The 17,341-nt window shown below is 46.3% G+C and overlaps 1 protein-coding gene across 1 annotated transcript in view; it reads left to right on the top strand.

Moving 5' to 3' along the window:
- Positions 1–809: 809 nt before the first annotated feature.
- Positions 810–17,341, top strand: part of ABCA5 (ATP binding cassette subfamily A member 5) — a gene marked incomplete at its 5' end in the record, with an annotated part of 30,484 nt that continues 13,952 nt past the window's right edge. The window contains 19 exons of the mRNA XM_084273374.1: positions 810–914; positions 1,622–1,826; positions 3,243–3,401; positions 3,543–3,640; positions 4,292–4,521; positions 6,486–6,627; positions 7,351–7,539; positions 7,858–8,005; positions 8,788–8,956; positions 10,498–10,556; positions 11,077–11,187; positions 11,604–11,779; positions 12,223–12,342; positions 13,216–13,354; positions 13,535–13,625; positions 13,833–13,972; positions 15,464–15,583; positions 16,506–16,707; positions 16,949–17,118. Of these exons, the coding sequence (XP_084129500.1) occupies positions 810–914; positions 1,622–1,826; positions 3,243–3,401; positions 3,543–3,640; positions 4,292–4,521; positions 6,486–6,627; positions 7,351–7,539; positions 7,858–8,005; positions 8,788–8,956; positions 10,498–10,556; positions 11,077–11,187; positions 11,604–11,779; positions 12,223–12,342; positions 13,216–13,354; positions 13,535–13,625; positions 13,833–13,972; positions 15,464–15,583; positions 16,506–16,707; positions 16,949–17,118 (2,773 nt within the window). The remainder of the gene's footprint in view (positions 915–1,621; positions 1,827–3,242; positions 3,402–3,542; positions 3,641–4,291; positions 4,522–6,485; positions 6,628–7,350; positions 7,540–7,857; positions 8,006–8,787; positions 8,957–10,497; positions 10,557–11,076; positions 11,188–11,603; positions 11,780–12,222; positions 12,343–13,215; positions 13,355–13,534; positions 13,626–13,832; positions 13,973–15,463; positions 15,584–16,505; positions 16,708–16,948; positions 17,119–17,341) is intronic.

Below are 17,341 nucleotides of genomic sequence, written 5' to 3'. Positions count from 1 at the left end.
GTTGTGTTTCACCTTCACAGGTGAGGGAAGAGAGAGAGATGTAGATCGAGCGGTCCCTCTGTGCCACTGGCAGCCCTCTTGGTCCCCATCCTGGTGTCCCTCACCAGGTACGTCCTGCTGGGATGGGATCTCCTAGAAGAGTGTTTCCCATGTCTCCAATATTGTATTCAGTGCTGCTGTGCTCTGCAGCTGGCCTGGTGAGAAGGTAAAAATAATAATGAAAAGAACGATAAGTAGCATTGGATCTGCTCCAGAAGGGAAGGAGGTTCCTCATGGTAAATTGAACAGCTCGCCTGGGGTGAGGTGGCTCTTGGTTTGGGATGCGTGGGGTTGGCTGGCTGCCCTGTGCTGACGTGATGGGCTCTGGAGCTGTGCTCCCAGATAAATGCTCTGGGTTGTAATTTCTGTGTAGCAAAATGAAAATTAGCTCAAGACTTGTGAGCTCGCACAGAGCTGACCCTGCCTTGGGGTGCAGGGTTGCTTGATGCTATCCTGAGGCCCCCTCCCTGCCAGGTTGCCCAGCTTTGGTGTTGCAAAGCAACTACTGTCACTTTCTGTGTGGGACGAGCATCCAGCAGTGATACTGGAGGGCACTTTAAACAGGAAAGAAATCAAAATACTTGTGGTTTTTTTTTAAAAAATTGAAATTAACCATTAAAACATGAGGTACTGTGACTGCCTGGCTCTTGCTGGGCCATCATTTCATAGGGAATTTTATTGTCTCTTGTGGTTTTGATTGTTTTTTGTGTTGTTTATTTTGTGGTTTTGTTTGGGTTTTTTTTCCCCCTCAAACACACCAGTCTTGAAAAATGGCACCGGCTCCTCCACGAGATGCAGGAGTGTGGCGACAGACCAGAGCTCTCCTCTTCAAGAACTGTCTGATCAAGTGTAGGACCAAGAAAAGCAGCGTGCAGGTGAGCGAGTGCTTCTCAGCAGCTCCTCAGCATCAAAGGGGCTCTCAGCTGTAGGCAACACTCAGCTTTATTACAGTGTTTCTGAAAGCTTCAAGGTCTGCGCTGAATTTTGGGTTGAAATGGGCTTTTTCAGGAGGTATTTTGTGAGCGTTGGGTTGAAGACCCTTCCTAATGGTAAGGCCCAGAAAATATCCTTGAATTAATAGCACAGTCTCAGCGTGCTTTAGAACATCTGGGGTACAGTGGGATTAACCCTCTCCAAGAGAATTTAATAAACTCAGACAGTTCAGTCCTGCGTGTAGGTGATGTTTGTGATGCCTAAAGGTGAATAGTGAGGTGAAGGGACAGTACAGGGCTTGGCTGGGCTTGTTTAATGGGCTTGTTTAATGGCTCATGGATTGTGTTCTTCTACTTTACAAATAGCACAAGTTCGCGGACAGTTACAAGGGTAAAGTGATCCCTTTGTACCTTAAAGTGGCTCCTTATGCCTGTAATTAAAAACCCCCTTCATCCCAGGGAGGGATTTGGCATTAAAATTGCTGTTGCATTGAAAACGTTCAGGGCACTTTACAGCCCAGTACTTAGGCTCAAGGACAGGCCTTTCAGCTCTGCCTAGCTAGGGTAAACCTCTGGAAATGGTTGTTTCTACATCAGTTTGCTTGTTTCTGGTCTTTGAAGCGTTGATGTTTCTTTCCTTCTTTGCCCAGGAGGTGCTTTTCCCACTCTTCTTCTTGTTCTGGCTCATTCTGATGAGCATGATGCACCCGCACAGGAAGTACGACGAGGTGGCCAACACCAACCTGGGCACCCTGGATACCTCCATGCTGGTGAACTTCGTCATCGGGTACACGCCACCGACCCGAATGGCCCGGGAAATCATGAAGAAAGTGGCTTTTGATAACTTTGAAGATGGTACTCAGAACCCTGAGCCTTTTGTTCTTCCGAGCGTGTCTCACGCGGTGCCTTGGGTTTGAGGGGGGGGGCTCGCTGTCGCTGCGGGTGATGGGGGGTGTGTGTGGTGTGAAACCCCCATTTCTTTTCCATTGCAAAGAGAGAATAGACTATGAAAGCTTTTCTTTTTTTTTCTTGCTTCCTTGGCACTGCTGTCTCAAAGTGGTTCCCATTCTCCCTGTGCAGCCAACAAGTGTTACGTGGCTGCAGGGAAGAGTTTTGCTAAGACCCAAATGCAAAGTACAACCCCACCCCGAACAGCTCCAGGGCTAATTAATACTGGTCCTGGGGCATCCTGGGGTAAATTCAGAAGATGCTGTCCCACAGATATCTTGGGTTGTGTTTTCTGTCCTGTTGTTACTATCAAAACAACACTTAAAATGTTTTTAAACTGCTGATTCCCACTAATGCTGGGTCCCCTCTCCTTTTGAAAGAGATTTTTCTTCTTTTTTCTTCCTCTTTTTTTTATCTCCCCAAGTGCTTTGCATGCACAGCTCTCACATCCGTGGGGACTTCTCTTTCCCCACCCCCCGATGTGTTTTTAGTTTGGTACCTTTGGTTCTCTTCCTCACAGTGTGCGTGTGTATGTAGAAAATTTGTGTAACTATGTTAAACAGAATTTAGTACAAATACGAGTAACCCAAAGTCTAGTGACATTCATTAACAAAATGTATACATATAAAACCCCTCTCTGTAAAACTATATACATATAATTTTAATATATATAAAATGCATATGACGTTTTTAATATATAAAAATATGTAAAAAGGTGTTAATATGTATATAAAATATAGAAAACTATGTTGGAGTTGGACTCGATGATCCTTATGGGTCCCTTCCAACTCAGTGCGTTCTGTAATTCTATGTAGATAGAGTTTTATATATGCAAAAAAGATATATATAACTAATTATATATAAGAAACTATTTATATAATTATATATAATATATAACATATAGTTATATATAATATAGATATGTTATATATTATATATATAACATATATAGCTGTACTATATATCTTATATAATACAGAATGTCATATATATTGTATATAACACCACATATGATATGTTTTGGTATTATATATAACATAGCTATATATGTAATTTAAAAATATATTTGTATATAATATATTGATATAGAAATATATAAAAATTATATACTCTATATATTTATATATTGTATATAATATATATGTATTATATATAAATATATATAAATAAAAAATAATAAAACTTATTTAACTATATATAGATATACCCAAACCCAAATAAAAGATTAATGCCTGACACGATGCTCCTTGAGCACTGTTGCCCAGCGTTGCTTCCTGCCGTGTTGGTACCTAACGGAGTGTGATCACCTCTTCCACCTCGCAGGCATCATCACCGAGGAGTACTTAAGTGAAGAGGAGCTGCAGAAGGCCAGTGCTTTCAAACCCTCCAACTTTGTGGGTGTAGTGTTCACTGATGCCATGTCCTACCAGCTGAGGTTTCCTGATTCAGTCGCTATGTCATCTGTTTACATGGAATCCAGAGGTAAACACGTGCGAGGGAGTAAGCTGGAATAAAAAATCCCTCCTCCTTTCTTATCCTGGTGTTGCCTGGATTGGGTTTTTGGAAGCTGTTTTCCACTGCTTATGACTTTTTGTGTTGTATGATGCTCTGCTTCTTTCGCAGCCAGTTGCTCCAACCTGCGCAAAGGGTGTGAGTCGGTCACGTACTGGAGCTCGGGGTTTACGGCTCTGCAAGCCTGCATCGACGCTGCAATTATCCAGGTAACAAACAACATAATAAGACCCAGGAGACTCCAATTTGGGGACTACCTGGGCTCTGGGTGGTTTTGATGTTGCCAGTTAGTTGTGTGAGATGCCGGTTCAGAAATAAGTTTGAAGGATATTCCAGGGGTGCTCTTGTCCCATAGAATAAAGTGGATGTTTGTTTGCAGCCAAGTGAGCCCAAATCACCTGGGCATCACATGTAGACTTGACAGAGCTCCCCCCAAAATGTGGCTTAAGACACTGTGCCCAAAGGGGCCACAGAATTCGCCTTACTCCTGTGGTGGTGTCAGTGTCTGTCAGCACTCTACTTTTCCCCTATTTCCATCCCATCGTGCCGCTTTTTAAGTGTTAGGAATCACCAGATTGTTAATTTGATGGGGGTTGGACCCGATGATCTCTCGAGGTCCATTCCAACCCCTACAATTCTATGATTCTGTGATCTCAAACTTTGGATATCCCCCAGGTCCTGTGCCTTCGTGGACAGTAAGGTTTGGGGGTCCCCTCCAGATCTCTCCATGTCAGCAGGGATGAAGCTGAGTGCGGGTGGGCTGGAGCTGAGGGCAGGGGCTTGGAGCTGAGGGGCAGGTGGGAGGGGGCTGTACAACCTGGAGCAACGCAGGAATAGCTCTTCCTTTCTCCCCCTTTCAGCTGAAGACGAATCAGTCGGTTTGGGAGCAGCTTGAACTGACACGAGCGATGGTCATGGGAGAGGCTGCGATGGTGGAGATCGATCACTTCCCTCGTGCGATCATCCTAATTTACCTCGTGATCGCTTTCTCCCCATTCGGGTATTATTTGGCCATTCATATCGTGGCAGAAAAGGAGAGGAAGTTGAAGGAATTCTTGAAGATACTGGGACTGCACGATACTGCCTTTTGGTATGTGTTTGGTGTAACCTGTCCTTTGTGAAAGAAATATAAAATAGACAAATACAAAAAAAAATCCCCCAATGTTCTAGGAAAAGTCCTTTATCCCATCCTCCTTTTATTTAAAATATTGGTTTTGGTCTGATGGACAGCAGCTGAAAAGTGAGATGCTCTGTAAAACCTAACACTGAGATACTTGCAGTATCATTTTAAGAAGTAAATACCAAAGTAATGCTCTTTATTTATGGATGTGAATTTACGCCAGACTTCGAGGGATTAAATACTTGATATCCTGAAATAGTTTGGCTTTATTGTTTTTGAGTATTTTTGCCTCAACATCTCCTATTTCTAGGGACTCAACAGGTAACCTGCAGTCTCTCTTCAGAGCTCATCAGCAGTTTCCCCAACATGTAATTAAACGCATCGTAATTCCCTAATTTTAACATGAAGCAGTGGGGTTTAATTTGTTTCCTCACTGTGATGGAAATTGCCCTATGCAATGTAAGAGCTTTTTTTTTCCCCTTTCCCCAAATCTCAGGATGTGCTAATTTGCAACCATCGACAGCAGCAGAGAGAAAAGCAGGTTCAGCTTTGCCCTTTGTCGCGTCAGCCGATGGCATTTTAACATCTTTCTCTGCTAAATCTCAGCTGGGATTGTCCTTTTTAATTATTATTTTTTTTCCCTGGTTGCTTTTGTTTTATTTCTGCACCCAAGCTCCTTTGAGAGGCAGTTCTGTCTGTTCACAGTACATCCTTAGTGATTGTCGCAGTTCTGCGTAGCTGGGTGCTGAGAGAGAGACCAAAGGCTGCAGAAAGTTGAAGCTTATTTAGCCGAGCCCTTCACCTGCAGCGTTGCTCTGCTGTCCCCACTCCCCCTGTGCACATCAGTGCTGAGCATCTCCAGTCCAGAGAAAATCATAAAATCATAGAATCATAGGGGTTGGAAGGGACCTCAAGAGCTCATCGGGTCCAACCCCCCTGCCAAAGCAGCTCCCCAGCTCATATTGCACAGGTCGGCGTCCAGACGGGTCTTGAATCTCTCCAGAGAAGGAGACTCCACACCCCCTGGGCAGCCTGTCCCAGGGCTCCCTCACGCTCACTGGGTAAAAGTTCTTCCTCATGTTGGTGTGGAACTTCCTGTGCTCCAACTTGCAGCCATTGCCCCTTGTCCTGTCTCCACAGTCACTGAAAAAGGGCTGGCTGATTCCCCCTGCATCCCATACTTAAGATATTTATAAACATTAATAAGGTTCCCCCCTTAGTCTTCTTTTCTCTAGGCTGAACAGTCCCAGCTCACTCAGCCTTTCCTCCTAGGGAAATCATTTTACTTTCCCCAGTGTGGAACAGGAGCGATCTGCAAAGGGATGCTGGTAATGCAGCTTCCTTGATTGGCCACTGAATACAACTTCAAGACTTGGTTCTGAGGAAAACACATCTCTCTTTACTACCTGGGCTCGAACCACCCTTGTTTCCCCAGGGCAGAATTGCTCACAGACCTGCAGCTCTGTGTGTAAAAGAAAAGGATTCTATTACCCTGCCCAGCTAGTGGGTAATAGTGTAAAATTTAATACACTAGTATTAAATTTTAAATAGATTTTCTTTAATTATTGAAACCTACTACTCAGTTACCCTCTTTTAGTTAAACCAGGGAATTAATTATGCAAGTTTAAAAAAACAAATACACAATTAGATGATTCAGGATTTTTTTTTTTTTTACTCTTTCTGATGCCGTGGGTAGTGATGCCTGTGCTCTAATGCTCAGAACAATTACAGGGATGTTTACAAGAGCTCTCTTTATTCGGGGGCTCTTGTTTTCCCTGCAAGCCTTTCCTTTGGTGCAGCTGTTTGGAATATTAAAGACCGGTAGTTTTTTGCTATTTTTCTGTGTGTGAATAATTCAGGCTGGGAATTCATTCACCAGTTTCTGTTCTGTTTATTGTTTGTTTTAATTTTTTTTTCTCCCCTTTTGCTCCTAGGCTTTCTTGGGTGCTGCTCTACATGAGCCTAATTTTTGTCATGTCCATTCTCATGGCGGTGATTGCGACGGCCTCTTCCCTCTTCCCCCAGAGCAGTGCCTTTGTGATATTCCTCCTTTTTTTCCTGTATGGAATCTCTTCAGTAAGTATTCCCAGTCTTGTGCAATTCGGCTGCCCCATCCATGTGGGTTTGGGGTGGTTTCTTTCTCCCCATCCCGTCCAATCTCGTTCATTTGGACCAAACGTAGCTGCTGCAGGAGCAGACGGTGGGGGTGTCTTTCCCCATCCCCTTCCCTGCGTCCACTTGGGTTTGGGATGTTGTACAGGTCTTAACCATCACTATGAGAAAGATCTTTCCTTAGCAAAGTGTCAAGAGTTTATAATCAACCATCTTCAGATGGAAAACCTGGCCTGTGCAGCACAGTTTTGAAGTCCAGAACCACGCTGCCTTCCGAACATTTGCCTCACCCTATAGTGTAATGTTAAAGCCCTAATTAAAGCTCAGAGAATTAGTTCATGCAGCAGTTTTCTTGTGTCAGTTCCTAAGCCACCAGTGCAGAAACAGTCCTCACTTTACTGTCCTTATTTCCAGGAGGTTTCCTGACCAGGGTGTGGAGCCTGAGCAGTCATATGGCGCCTGATTTTCCTCTTATGATTTTATTCTGTGCTCCCTCACTTGCTGTCTTTGGGGAGGGTCTGTCCCTATGGTCTGTCTGCAGGGGATCTGTGGGATGCTCTTGTGACTATACCAGGAAAACAATGCGATTATCAGAAGCAGAAGTGAAGCTGGTGTTTTTACCTGAGTGTACCTATATTTCTTTTGATAACACAGTATCTCCTTTCTCTTCTTTAAATCTGTCCTTAGGTTTTCTTTGCACTTATGCTGACGCCTCTGTTTAAAAAGTCAAAGCACGTGGGTATAGTGGAGTTCCTGGCAACGCTGGCTTTTGGTTTTGTGGGCCTTAACATCGTCCTGCTGGAAGATTTCCCCAAGTCTTTCGTGTGGATTCTCAGCCCTTTATGTCAGTGCAGCTTCTTGGTTGGTGTTGCACAGGTAGATACCCTTTCATTCTCCCATTGTGGCCTTGTTGCTCTCGTTTGTCTCTCATTAAATAGGTCTTGATGTAGATCTTCTTATATTTTTATTTTTTTAAAAAAATAAACTGATGATTGGGGGTGTGTGCCTATTCTAACAGCTTCTCATGTCTACTTAATGTGAAGCAAAATACATCAAACACTGGTTATTCTTTGTGTTTGTTGCTGGGAGCTCATTCTCTCTTTAATTTTTCTCCTGTCACTCAAGTTTTGCACTGTGCTGTCCTGTCTCTCCAGGCTGGTACCTAACATCTCCACATGTCTGTGTGTGTGGCAGGTCATGCATCTGGAGGATTATGAAGATGGTGCAACGTTTTCAAATCTGAATCGTGGTCCTTACCCGCTGTTTATCTCGCTCATTTTATTGGTGCTGGATAGCATATTTTACCTGCTTGTAGCTGTCTACCTTGACCAGGTTATCCCAGGTATGTTCGTGAGAAGAACTGAACCGTCTCTGAAGCCCTGAGTCCCCCAGGTTAACACGGCTGGTGGAGCTGGGTACTATTTCTGACTTAATTTTGACTGTGGGGGTAGGAGATCCTGCTCTTTACAAATAGATTTTCATGCTGTGGCTCAGAAAACTTCTAGCTGAAGTAATTTATATTCTATTAAAGCTGTGAGGGGCGAGGAGTTTGGAACTGGCAGCCTTCAGGCATGCGGGCTAAACTTGTTTCCCTCTTCCTAGAGCAAAAGCATCCTGGCTGGGGTAACTCAGCCTTCGTCGTTTGCTCTCACAGGGTTTAAAATTAAAGATGACTCTGCCCGAGCCAGACCTTTCCTTGCACTTTAACATGGACTGAAGTTGTTAATCTCCTGACTAGCGCCTTGCTAAGCTCTCCAGCTCCCTTCACCCCTGGCCTGGCGGTGTTGTGTTCCAGTCCCTATCCTTGCAGCACTGGGGGTTGCTCTCATGTGCAAAGAGGTTTGCAAGTGTATTTACACAGCAAAACTGGAGTCTTCTCGCAGCGTGGCTGGGAACCATGGCTGAAATGCAAATAATATAAACTTGGCTGATGAAATCCCTCCAGAATCAGGGTGTGGGTTGGCTCCCAAACCCTCAACAGGAGAGCTTGTGGCTCCTCTAGCTAAATCCTCCAAGCTGGGGAATACCTGCAGTCCCTTTCGTACCAGTGGTTTGTAGTGACATGTCATGATGCTGTGGGTCGAGCAAACAACAAAACCATCTTCTTTTCCCTGTGTCACCCAGGGGAGTTCGGGCTCCGCCGCACCCCGTTTTTCTTCCTGAAGCCCTCCTTTTGGTCAAAGCGCAGGAAAAACTACCAGGAGCTGTACGAGAGCAGCGTCAATGGCAGCTTAAGCTTCAGTGAGATCGTTGAGCCTGTGCCTTCCGAATTCCAGGGGAAAGAGGCTATCAGGTAGGATTCCTGCCCTGTCCCGCCTGCAGATGAGCCCATCACCCAGGTCTCTGACATTTAACGTGTCACTTGAACATCACTCTTGTTTCTCCAGTCGCTGGATTCAAATAGCATATGGTATGCATTGCCAAGGGTCCTCCACACTGCTAGGTTCTGTTTTCAGGGAAGCCCCACCATCAGCGACATGGATGCTCTCCAAGGGTAAATCGCTGGGCTTAAAGAAAGGGTTTGTTTGTGGATTGTATTCCTTCAGCTGGAGCCCTCTCAAAACCGGCTGGTTTTCCATTCCCTCACTTTCACTGGGGCCACAGGAGGCGTAAGCGGTTGCAGATGTTGAAACACCAGCTCTTCTGGGAGGGTTTAGTTTCTGGTAACATGCGTTTGAGGAGGAAAAAGCTGAATTCTGGGTTTATGTGAAGGCGGTTGTGTGTCCTCTGTGAACCAGAGGAGAACTTCACAGTGGTTTTACCCAGCTGTGGTCTCTGAGAGGGCAGCACAAAACTGAAAAGCAGATGGCCACCCTCTCATCTTCTGCATCGTGCTCTGTGTCACTACTTGATTCGCATCTGGACTGCTGTGTATTTTTAATGCACCTCACACACTATTGTCAGTATCTTTCTTCTAACCATCATGTCCATTGTTTTCCAGTGGCATAGGCTGGTGTGAGTGGAGGAACTCAGCTCCTCCTGGTTGGTTCCAGTAGTCTCAAATAAATATTTGAGCTTAGTGATGGGAACGAGTCGTGTTGTCCATGCTGTCCATATCTCTTGGGTCATTTGCCATAGCTTTGACTCCACTTCTTATCCTGATGTTCACACAAGAACATTGTGGTTGTTTTGACATTATTCATCCACCCTGGACTCCGTCTACAGGATCCCTCCACCATCTCTCCATCATTTTCACACTATCTTGTCATCTTAACTGTCCAGGTTTTTTCTTCCATGCCCACTCCTCCTCACCACTGACACCTGTAACCTGTCCTCATGTTCAGCATGGCCATGCTTCTAAAACCTTCACCCAGTGCCTTCAGATAAACTGGTTGGGTTATTTTTAATGTTAAAAACCAACAGGGCTGGAAGTTTTTACCCATCTTTGAGAGGACGATACCTGCTTTCCTTTGCCTAATTTTGCTCAAGCACAGCCAGCAATCGCATCTTTGGAGTCTGTTCTACTAACACCTCTTTCCTATGCCCTGTCTATTGAGTCTTCTGTTGTATCATGAAATTATTGGGGAGTAGCTGTGACATTTTCTAGCTTGGGAAACTTCCAATGCATTGGTCTACCATATGAAAGACAGATTTTAAATAATTCAGTGTGTCTTTGTAGGAAATACCTAAGAAGGTGACCAGAAGAAGCTTCCTGGTGTCAGACTGGGGATGCTCTAGGTTCTGCAGGAGATGCCTTGTCTTTTGACTTGCCTCTATGGGTCTAGTGCCACTTTTAGTATGGTCGTCTTGTTGCGACTGTTGTTGAGTGTTGATCATTCAAAATGATGCATAAAGGTCCTAAAACAGCTTATAAAATGATGTATCTTCTTTCAGAATCAGCTGTGTTCAGAAAACATACAGGAAAAAGGGGGAAACTGTGGAGGCTCTCAGAAGTAAGAACACTTCAGCTTTTTAGCCACTTACCAGGCGCAGAGGAGCAATAGCTGAATTGTTGAGTGGGGGTTTTTTTGTGTTTCAGTTGGGGCTTTTTGGTTTCTTTTAGCAGGGTGGGGACCTGGGAGCATGAATGTGGGTGTGCTATGTGCATCTCCTCTCACCACTTTGGCAGTCGTCTTGTCTAAAACACTTCCCCCCCACCCCCAAAAAGAGGAGCCCTTCCATCACTAAAGCAAGCCTGCTGGCATCGCCCCCATTATTCCTCCCCATGTCCTTAGTGCTATGATCTTCCCTGCCCCATCTTCCTCATCTTTTCATCTCCTTCCCACGTGTGGCTTTTAAAGGCAGTCGGCGTGTCCCCGAGGTCCCGGGGGTAAGGTGTCCCTTTGAGCAGAGCCTAGATGCATACCCCATATGTCAGTATTTGAATTTTCCTCTGCAGTAGGAGCCGGCTCTGGGTGCCACAAGCACATCACTAATGTCTCCTCTTTCTCTTCCCCCCACCTCGGGGACCAGATTTATCCTTTGACATCTATGAGGGTCAGATCACAGCGCTGCTCGGGCACAGCGGGACCGGCAAGACAACACTGATGAACATCCTCTGCGGGCTGTGTCCACCAACGGATGGTGAGCTTCTCAGGTGTTAGATTTTGGGTCCCCTGCTTGTGAAAACCAGAGTCATTACCCTTTATGGATATTTCATAGAATCATAGGGGTTGGAAGGGACCTCGAGAGCTCATCGGGTCCAACCCACCTGCTAGAGCAGCTCCCCAGCTCATATTGCACAGGTCGGAGTCCAGACGGGTGTTGAATATCTCCAGAGATGGAAACTCCACAATCCCCCTGGGCAGCCTGTCCCAGGGCTCCCTCACCCTCACTGTGTAAAAAACCAGCACACACCAGATTTTTCTCTGGATTGTGTCTGGGAGAGCCTACTTCACACGCCTGTCCTCGCTAGCCTGCTCTCTGCCCATTGGGAAAAACCTCACCATTGATTGCTCTTGGCTTTGGGTTTTTTTTCCTCTTTTTTTCCTTTTTTTCAGGGTTTGTCTCTGTCTATGGGCACAAAGTCTCTGAAATCGATGAAATGCTGGAAGTGCGACAGATCGCGGGGGTGTGCCCCCAGTCTGACATACACTTCGACATCCTGACCGTGGAGGAGAACCTCTCCATATTCGCTGCAATCAAAGGAATCCCTCAGAACGATCTGATCCAGGAGGTCAGTGAGCTGGCCACAAATAACATCTTATATATCTTCATTTTTAACACATAGGGCAAAACCCCCTTACCCTGCACTCAGGTATTTCCTGAAGACAAGCGGCCAGGGGATGTTATTTTCCTGTACGATAGGCAGGGAGGTACAGGATTAACAGGATCTCAGAGGAAATTAAAATGCCTCATGATGCTTTTCAGATCCCAGCATTTGTGTTTAAGCATAGACACCTTTTCACTTCTCCAGGTTTGCTGGAGCTTAAGCCCCTGCTCCCGACATGCAGGTTCATTCACAGGATGCACAGCTCGGATATGGAACACGCTGTAAATCAGGGAGTTAATTTGCATGTTAATTGTTACTCTGGTTAAATTGTTAATCTGTTTTAAAAAAACCCAAACGTATAGCTGCAGGGTTTTTTAAGCAATAACTGTGTTTCTTGTGTTTTAAAGGTGCAGAAAGTGTTGCTGGATTTGGATATGCAGCCGATCAGAGACAATCAGGCTAAGAAACTAAGTGGGGGGCAGAAAAGGCGGCTGTCGGTGGGAGTCGCTGTTCTTGGGAGCCCGAAGGTGAGCACAAGGGAGATGATGTTAATACACCTGAGCTTTGGCTCCTGCCAAACCCAACTAATACATGTAATAATATGTAAGATGCAGAAATCACTGTTGCCAGCCTCTGTGGCTCTGTGTGGGGCTTAAACAATTAAGATCAATAGCTCAGGCTTTATCTGTTAATGACTCAGGTACTGGCAGTAGCTCTGGGTCTGGTCTCCTTGGGAAGTAAATAGCGTGACGAGTTTCACGTTGTCCCCAGCAAGTAACATTTAGTCCACAACAGTGAAACTGTGGAAGACTTCCCCGGCAAAGCCTCGTGGGCATGTGGAGCAGGGATGGAGCTGGAGAGCTCTCTTGTGTTACACAGCTGTTATTTCTGGCCTGTAAGAATGGGGAACTGCTCTTAAATCTGTACCTGAAGGTGATGTGTGTGACGGTTCGCTGGGGCTTTAAAAGCATGTGTGTGTATGTAACCCATAGACATAGACTCCCTGAAAGAGTTGTGGGGCTGTGGCACAGGCTGCCCAGGGAGGGGGCTGAGTCCCCACCCCTGGGTGTGTTTAACAGACGGGAAGATGAGGTGCTCAGAGATATGGGTTAGTATAGGACAGGAACAGCTGGACTTGATCTTAAAGGTCTTTTCCAACCTGGTGAATCTATGATTCAATTCCCATAGATTTCACCACTTGTCACAGCAGGAGATGGGTTTATTCAAAGCACAGTGAAGAGAGCAGCCTTGCTGGCTGCAGGATGTTTCCTTTATGTCATAGACTAACTAGCAGGCTTCAAACCACAAGCCCAGTGTCTGTACCTCGGGAAGGACTTCCCACGGTCAGTACCTTGCGTGTGGATGTGGCTTTGCAAGCAGGGTCCTGGTTTTGCACCCAGGTTTTACTGCTGGATGAGCCAACAGCGGGAATGGATCCGTGTTCCCGGCACATCGTCTGGAACCTCCTGAAGAACAGGAAAGCGAATCGCGTCACCGTCTTCAGTACCCACTTCATGGATGAGGCAGATATCCTGGCTGGTGAGTCCTGCACGACCTCCTGGGAACTGCTCAGGGTGCCTGATCTGTAAGTGACCATCACATTATAGAGCTAAAGGGGATGCTTCTCTACCCATGGTACTTGCCTTTATTTGAAACACATTGTTGGGTTTTGGAGTAAATAATAATCCTCTGATTGTTTGTTTGTTTGCTTGTTTCTAGATCGTAAAGCTGTGATCTCTCAAGGGATGTTAAAATGCCTTGGATCTTCTCTCTTTCTCAAAAGCAAGTGGGGGATTGGCTACCGCTTGAGGTACTTTCTGTGGTCTCTGCTCCATGACATCACATCTCTTTTCTTTTGCTCTTGAAACCTGTAAGAGAGCACTCCCCACCCCTCCTCCACCCCCCCCAAAAAAAGATGCTTTTACCATCTTCATGCTGTTTGGTGCTCTACTGGTTTTGACGTGGGTGTAAGCAAAAAAGTGAGCTTTAAAACCCTGTTTCCTGTGCCTTTTTGTAGTATGCACATCGATGCCTATTGCAACACAGAAGCCACGACCTCGCTGATAAGGCAGCACATCCCTGCAGCCAGCCTGATCCAGGAGAACGACGAGCAGCTCGTGTACACCTTGCCACTCAAGGACATGGACAAGTTTGCAGGTATTGATGTCCTTCTTGTGGCACAGGGTTGGGTGGCTGAAGAAGAGAAACCCTCCCAGCGTGGCTGTAGTCTGCAGCTCTCGTTAGATTGTCACTTCTGCATTTAGGTGCTTTTTGATACATTCATTGTTTGGGTTCAATTTGGCTGATGCTGGGTTGGTGAGGTCTTTCTTGGGCAGGTGAGGAGCTCATTGCCCCCTCAAAGGGGGCTGTGGTATGTTGAGAGGGATGCGGGTACCCGACAGCGAGTGCTGGTGGGGGTGCCTTTAGCAGAGGGGTGAAGAGACCCTTTTGTCAGGGAATCCCCTCATCCCGAGGGAGCATCACCTTACTGCGCAGCCCTTAACAAGCAGTGCTGGCCTCCAGTGGGAAGCCCTGGGTCCTAATGAGCAGTCCCTCTCCTTGCAAGCTGCAGAGTGTTGTGTGTGCTGAAGATTCGCTGGTGGGAGGCTACGGATGTGATGGTTTCACTAGATGGCAGCAATTATCTGATCCATCCTACCCCGGGCTCCTCGCTCGCCTCCCGGGAGAAGGTGGAAGAAACAACGTGTCCTCTGAGCTATGTGGAGAGCCGGGGGGATCATCCGTACTGGTGTGGATGTGCAGCTCCTGCCTCATAAATGGGTCTTTCCCCATTGTGTTTAAGCATTTCACCATCTGTTAGCTTTACCCGTAGCAGTCACTACGCTATGGTGTATTTATACACGATGGAATCAATGCCCCTGAGCTGGTTTTAAGGAGAGGCTGAGGATAGGAGGCTGCCTCAGCCGTGGGGCAGGAGGAATTGCAGAGACCTGGTGAGCGTTGCTGGGTATCCCACTGCTCTTCCCATTTCACATGTTCCTGTTTCCCTTCGGGGTGACCTTGGCTTTGAAGCTCCTTGATTTTTCAAGTCCTTTGCATCATAGGACTGGCAAGAACCCAGTTGTGGGGGGTTCTTATCCCATTTTTTTATCTGAGGTGCTAATAAGGGCTCTCACAGCATCATTTTGGTCTCCCAAGTCCCACATGCTCTCCAGGATTCCCTGCCCAGTTAAGCTGATTTTACAGACCTGGGTATTTATTTTTATACATATAAAGATAGATGAAATTGCTCAGTGACTTTAATTGTCAGTTCTCTCTGTGTCTGGGCAGGGATTGGGGGTAGGGTGAGCCATCCTGCATCCCTGTGGGTGATGTTTCCAGGAGGGGGGCTCTCGCAGCCAGCCTGGAGGCAGCCCAGGGGCTTTCAGATGCTGAAGTAGTTCTCATAGACACTCCGGCTCTGGAAAAATACGCAGTGTCTCCCAGACCTGCCCACAGAGGTTGAAGTTTTGTTCTAGCAGGAGCTTATCCAAGCCATGCCCGGTGTCTCTGTAATTAAGGGCCCACATTTACCCGCTACCTGCTTCTGGTCCTGCCATGCCAAAGGCTGTAGGGGTGCCTACGAAGATCCCTCAGGAGATATGACCTGATTTCAGAGGAGCCAATGTGTTTCACCTCTGTCTTCAGGCTTGTTTTCTGACCTGGACATGCATTCCCATTTGGGCGTTATCACCTATGGCGTTTCCATGACGACGCTGGAGGATGTCTATCTGAAGCTGGAAGTGGAGGCTGAGATCGACCAAGCAGGTGGGGAGGACCACGGCTGTTTTCCTGCTCTCCATCCTCTTTGGTTTAGTCCTTCACCTTCACACAGTGCCCATGTTGCATCCCTGCCCGAGGGAGTTTTGCTGTGGAGGTGAGAATAAAAGAAGTCCTTTGATGGACTGAGACACCCATCAGCCTTCAGCCTCATGGCACGCCAGGCTTGTGAAATATTGATCAGGAAAAACCACACAGCAGCAGTGAGTTGGGTGAGGAGCGATTCTGGGAAGATCCAGGGGAAAAGCTGTGTAACTGGCTGTCTCTGCAGTAATTAATTTTTCATCCAGTGTACTTACAGCCAGTTTCTTTACTGTTGCACATTTTCTGGCTGGCTCCTAATGGAGCTTTCTGTCACCAAATTGTAAAGCCCAGTATACAATTTATTACCAAATTTCTGCCTGAGCAGTAATGTTAGCAGCCTGTGATTCGGGCTGAAATAGCCCAACGTGTCCTTCTTCCCTTCTTTAAATTAAATTTCAATTCAAATGAAAGGTTGAGACTGCTTCACGTTACTCCAGAATTACTCACTACTTCTTTTGCTGTCAACTTTGAATGGTTTAAGCAATTCTAATCTTTCTAGAGCTTTAAAGACCACTAAACTATCCTGCCCAGCAACGCTTCTGCATGGGTGTAAGAGGGTTTAGGGTGGTAATGGTGTGAAACTGGGGCAAGTCTGTGCCTTCTGAGTGGTAGAGATTTGCATCCTCTGCTTTATGGGTCTGCTGTGCCTGTGGTTCAGAGCTTTGGGGTACATCGGTGTCATTGACCTGGGGGTTGAGTTGGACTTGGAAATTGGAGACTGGGATGAGGTGGCCACAGCAAGGGGAAGGAGTTGATGGTGAGAGCTCTGTCAGAGCATCAGATCTGTCGAGTTTTACTCTTTATTTTAATTTGTTTTTTTTTCCAGATTATAGTGTATTCAGTTCTCAGCAAGTGCAGGATGAAATGGATACAAAATCCCTGGACGACATGGAGCAGAGCCTCCTGATGCTCTCGGAGACGAAGGCGCTGGCGATGAGCAATACAGCCCTCTGGAAGAAGCAGGTTTCCACCATCGCCAAAGTTCACTTCCTCAGTCTCAAGCGGGAAAACAAATGCGTGAGAGTGATGTGAGTTCTGGGGTTTCTTCTTCAGTTACAAAGTTCTCTAAGGCTGTTTGAATGACACCAGAGAAAGGACAGGACACAAACAATCCCATAGTTAGATTTAAATAATACCAAGTATGAAGCTGTGCATTACTGTCCACTGCGTGCCTTCTGGGATGAGGGAGGTGTTGGTTTCTGTGTGTGCATATAAACTGGGTTGGATTTCTCTGGATTTTAGTAAAACCAAACCTTTTGTTTCTTCCAGGTTGTTGCTTTTCCTGATTTTTCTTGTGGTTCAGATTTTGCTGTTTTTCATACACCACATCATCAAAAATTCTGTGGCTGCCATCAGACTCTCCCCAGATCTGTACTTGCTGAAGCCCGGTGAGGACAGTCACAAGTACAGGAGTCGGCTCCTGCTGCAGAACTCCACAGGTAGGAGAGCAGTGATCAGCTCCACAGGTAGGAGAGCAGTGATCAGCTCCACAGGTAGGAGAGCAGCCAGTAATGCTCCCCAGCACCGGCTCCTGTCTCCGCCTCTTCCCAATGTAGTGTTTCATGTGGTGGGGAAAGATGGTGTGTGCTCCTTTTGGGTTAAGGACAAACTCCTTTAAATTAAGCCAAATGGTGAGTGTCCAAGTAGCCAGAGAGAGTAGAG

The sequence above is a fragment of the Gallinula chloropus genome (genome assembly GCF_964237585.1).
Source record: "Gallinula chloropus genome assembly, chromosome: 20".
NCBI classification, from domain to species: Eukaryota; Metazoa; Chordata; class Aves; order Gruiformes; family Rallidae; genus Gallinula; species Gallinula chloropus.
Note: the sequence above shows the minus strand (reverse complement) of the source record. Positions and strands in the feature narration are given on the sequence as shown.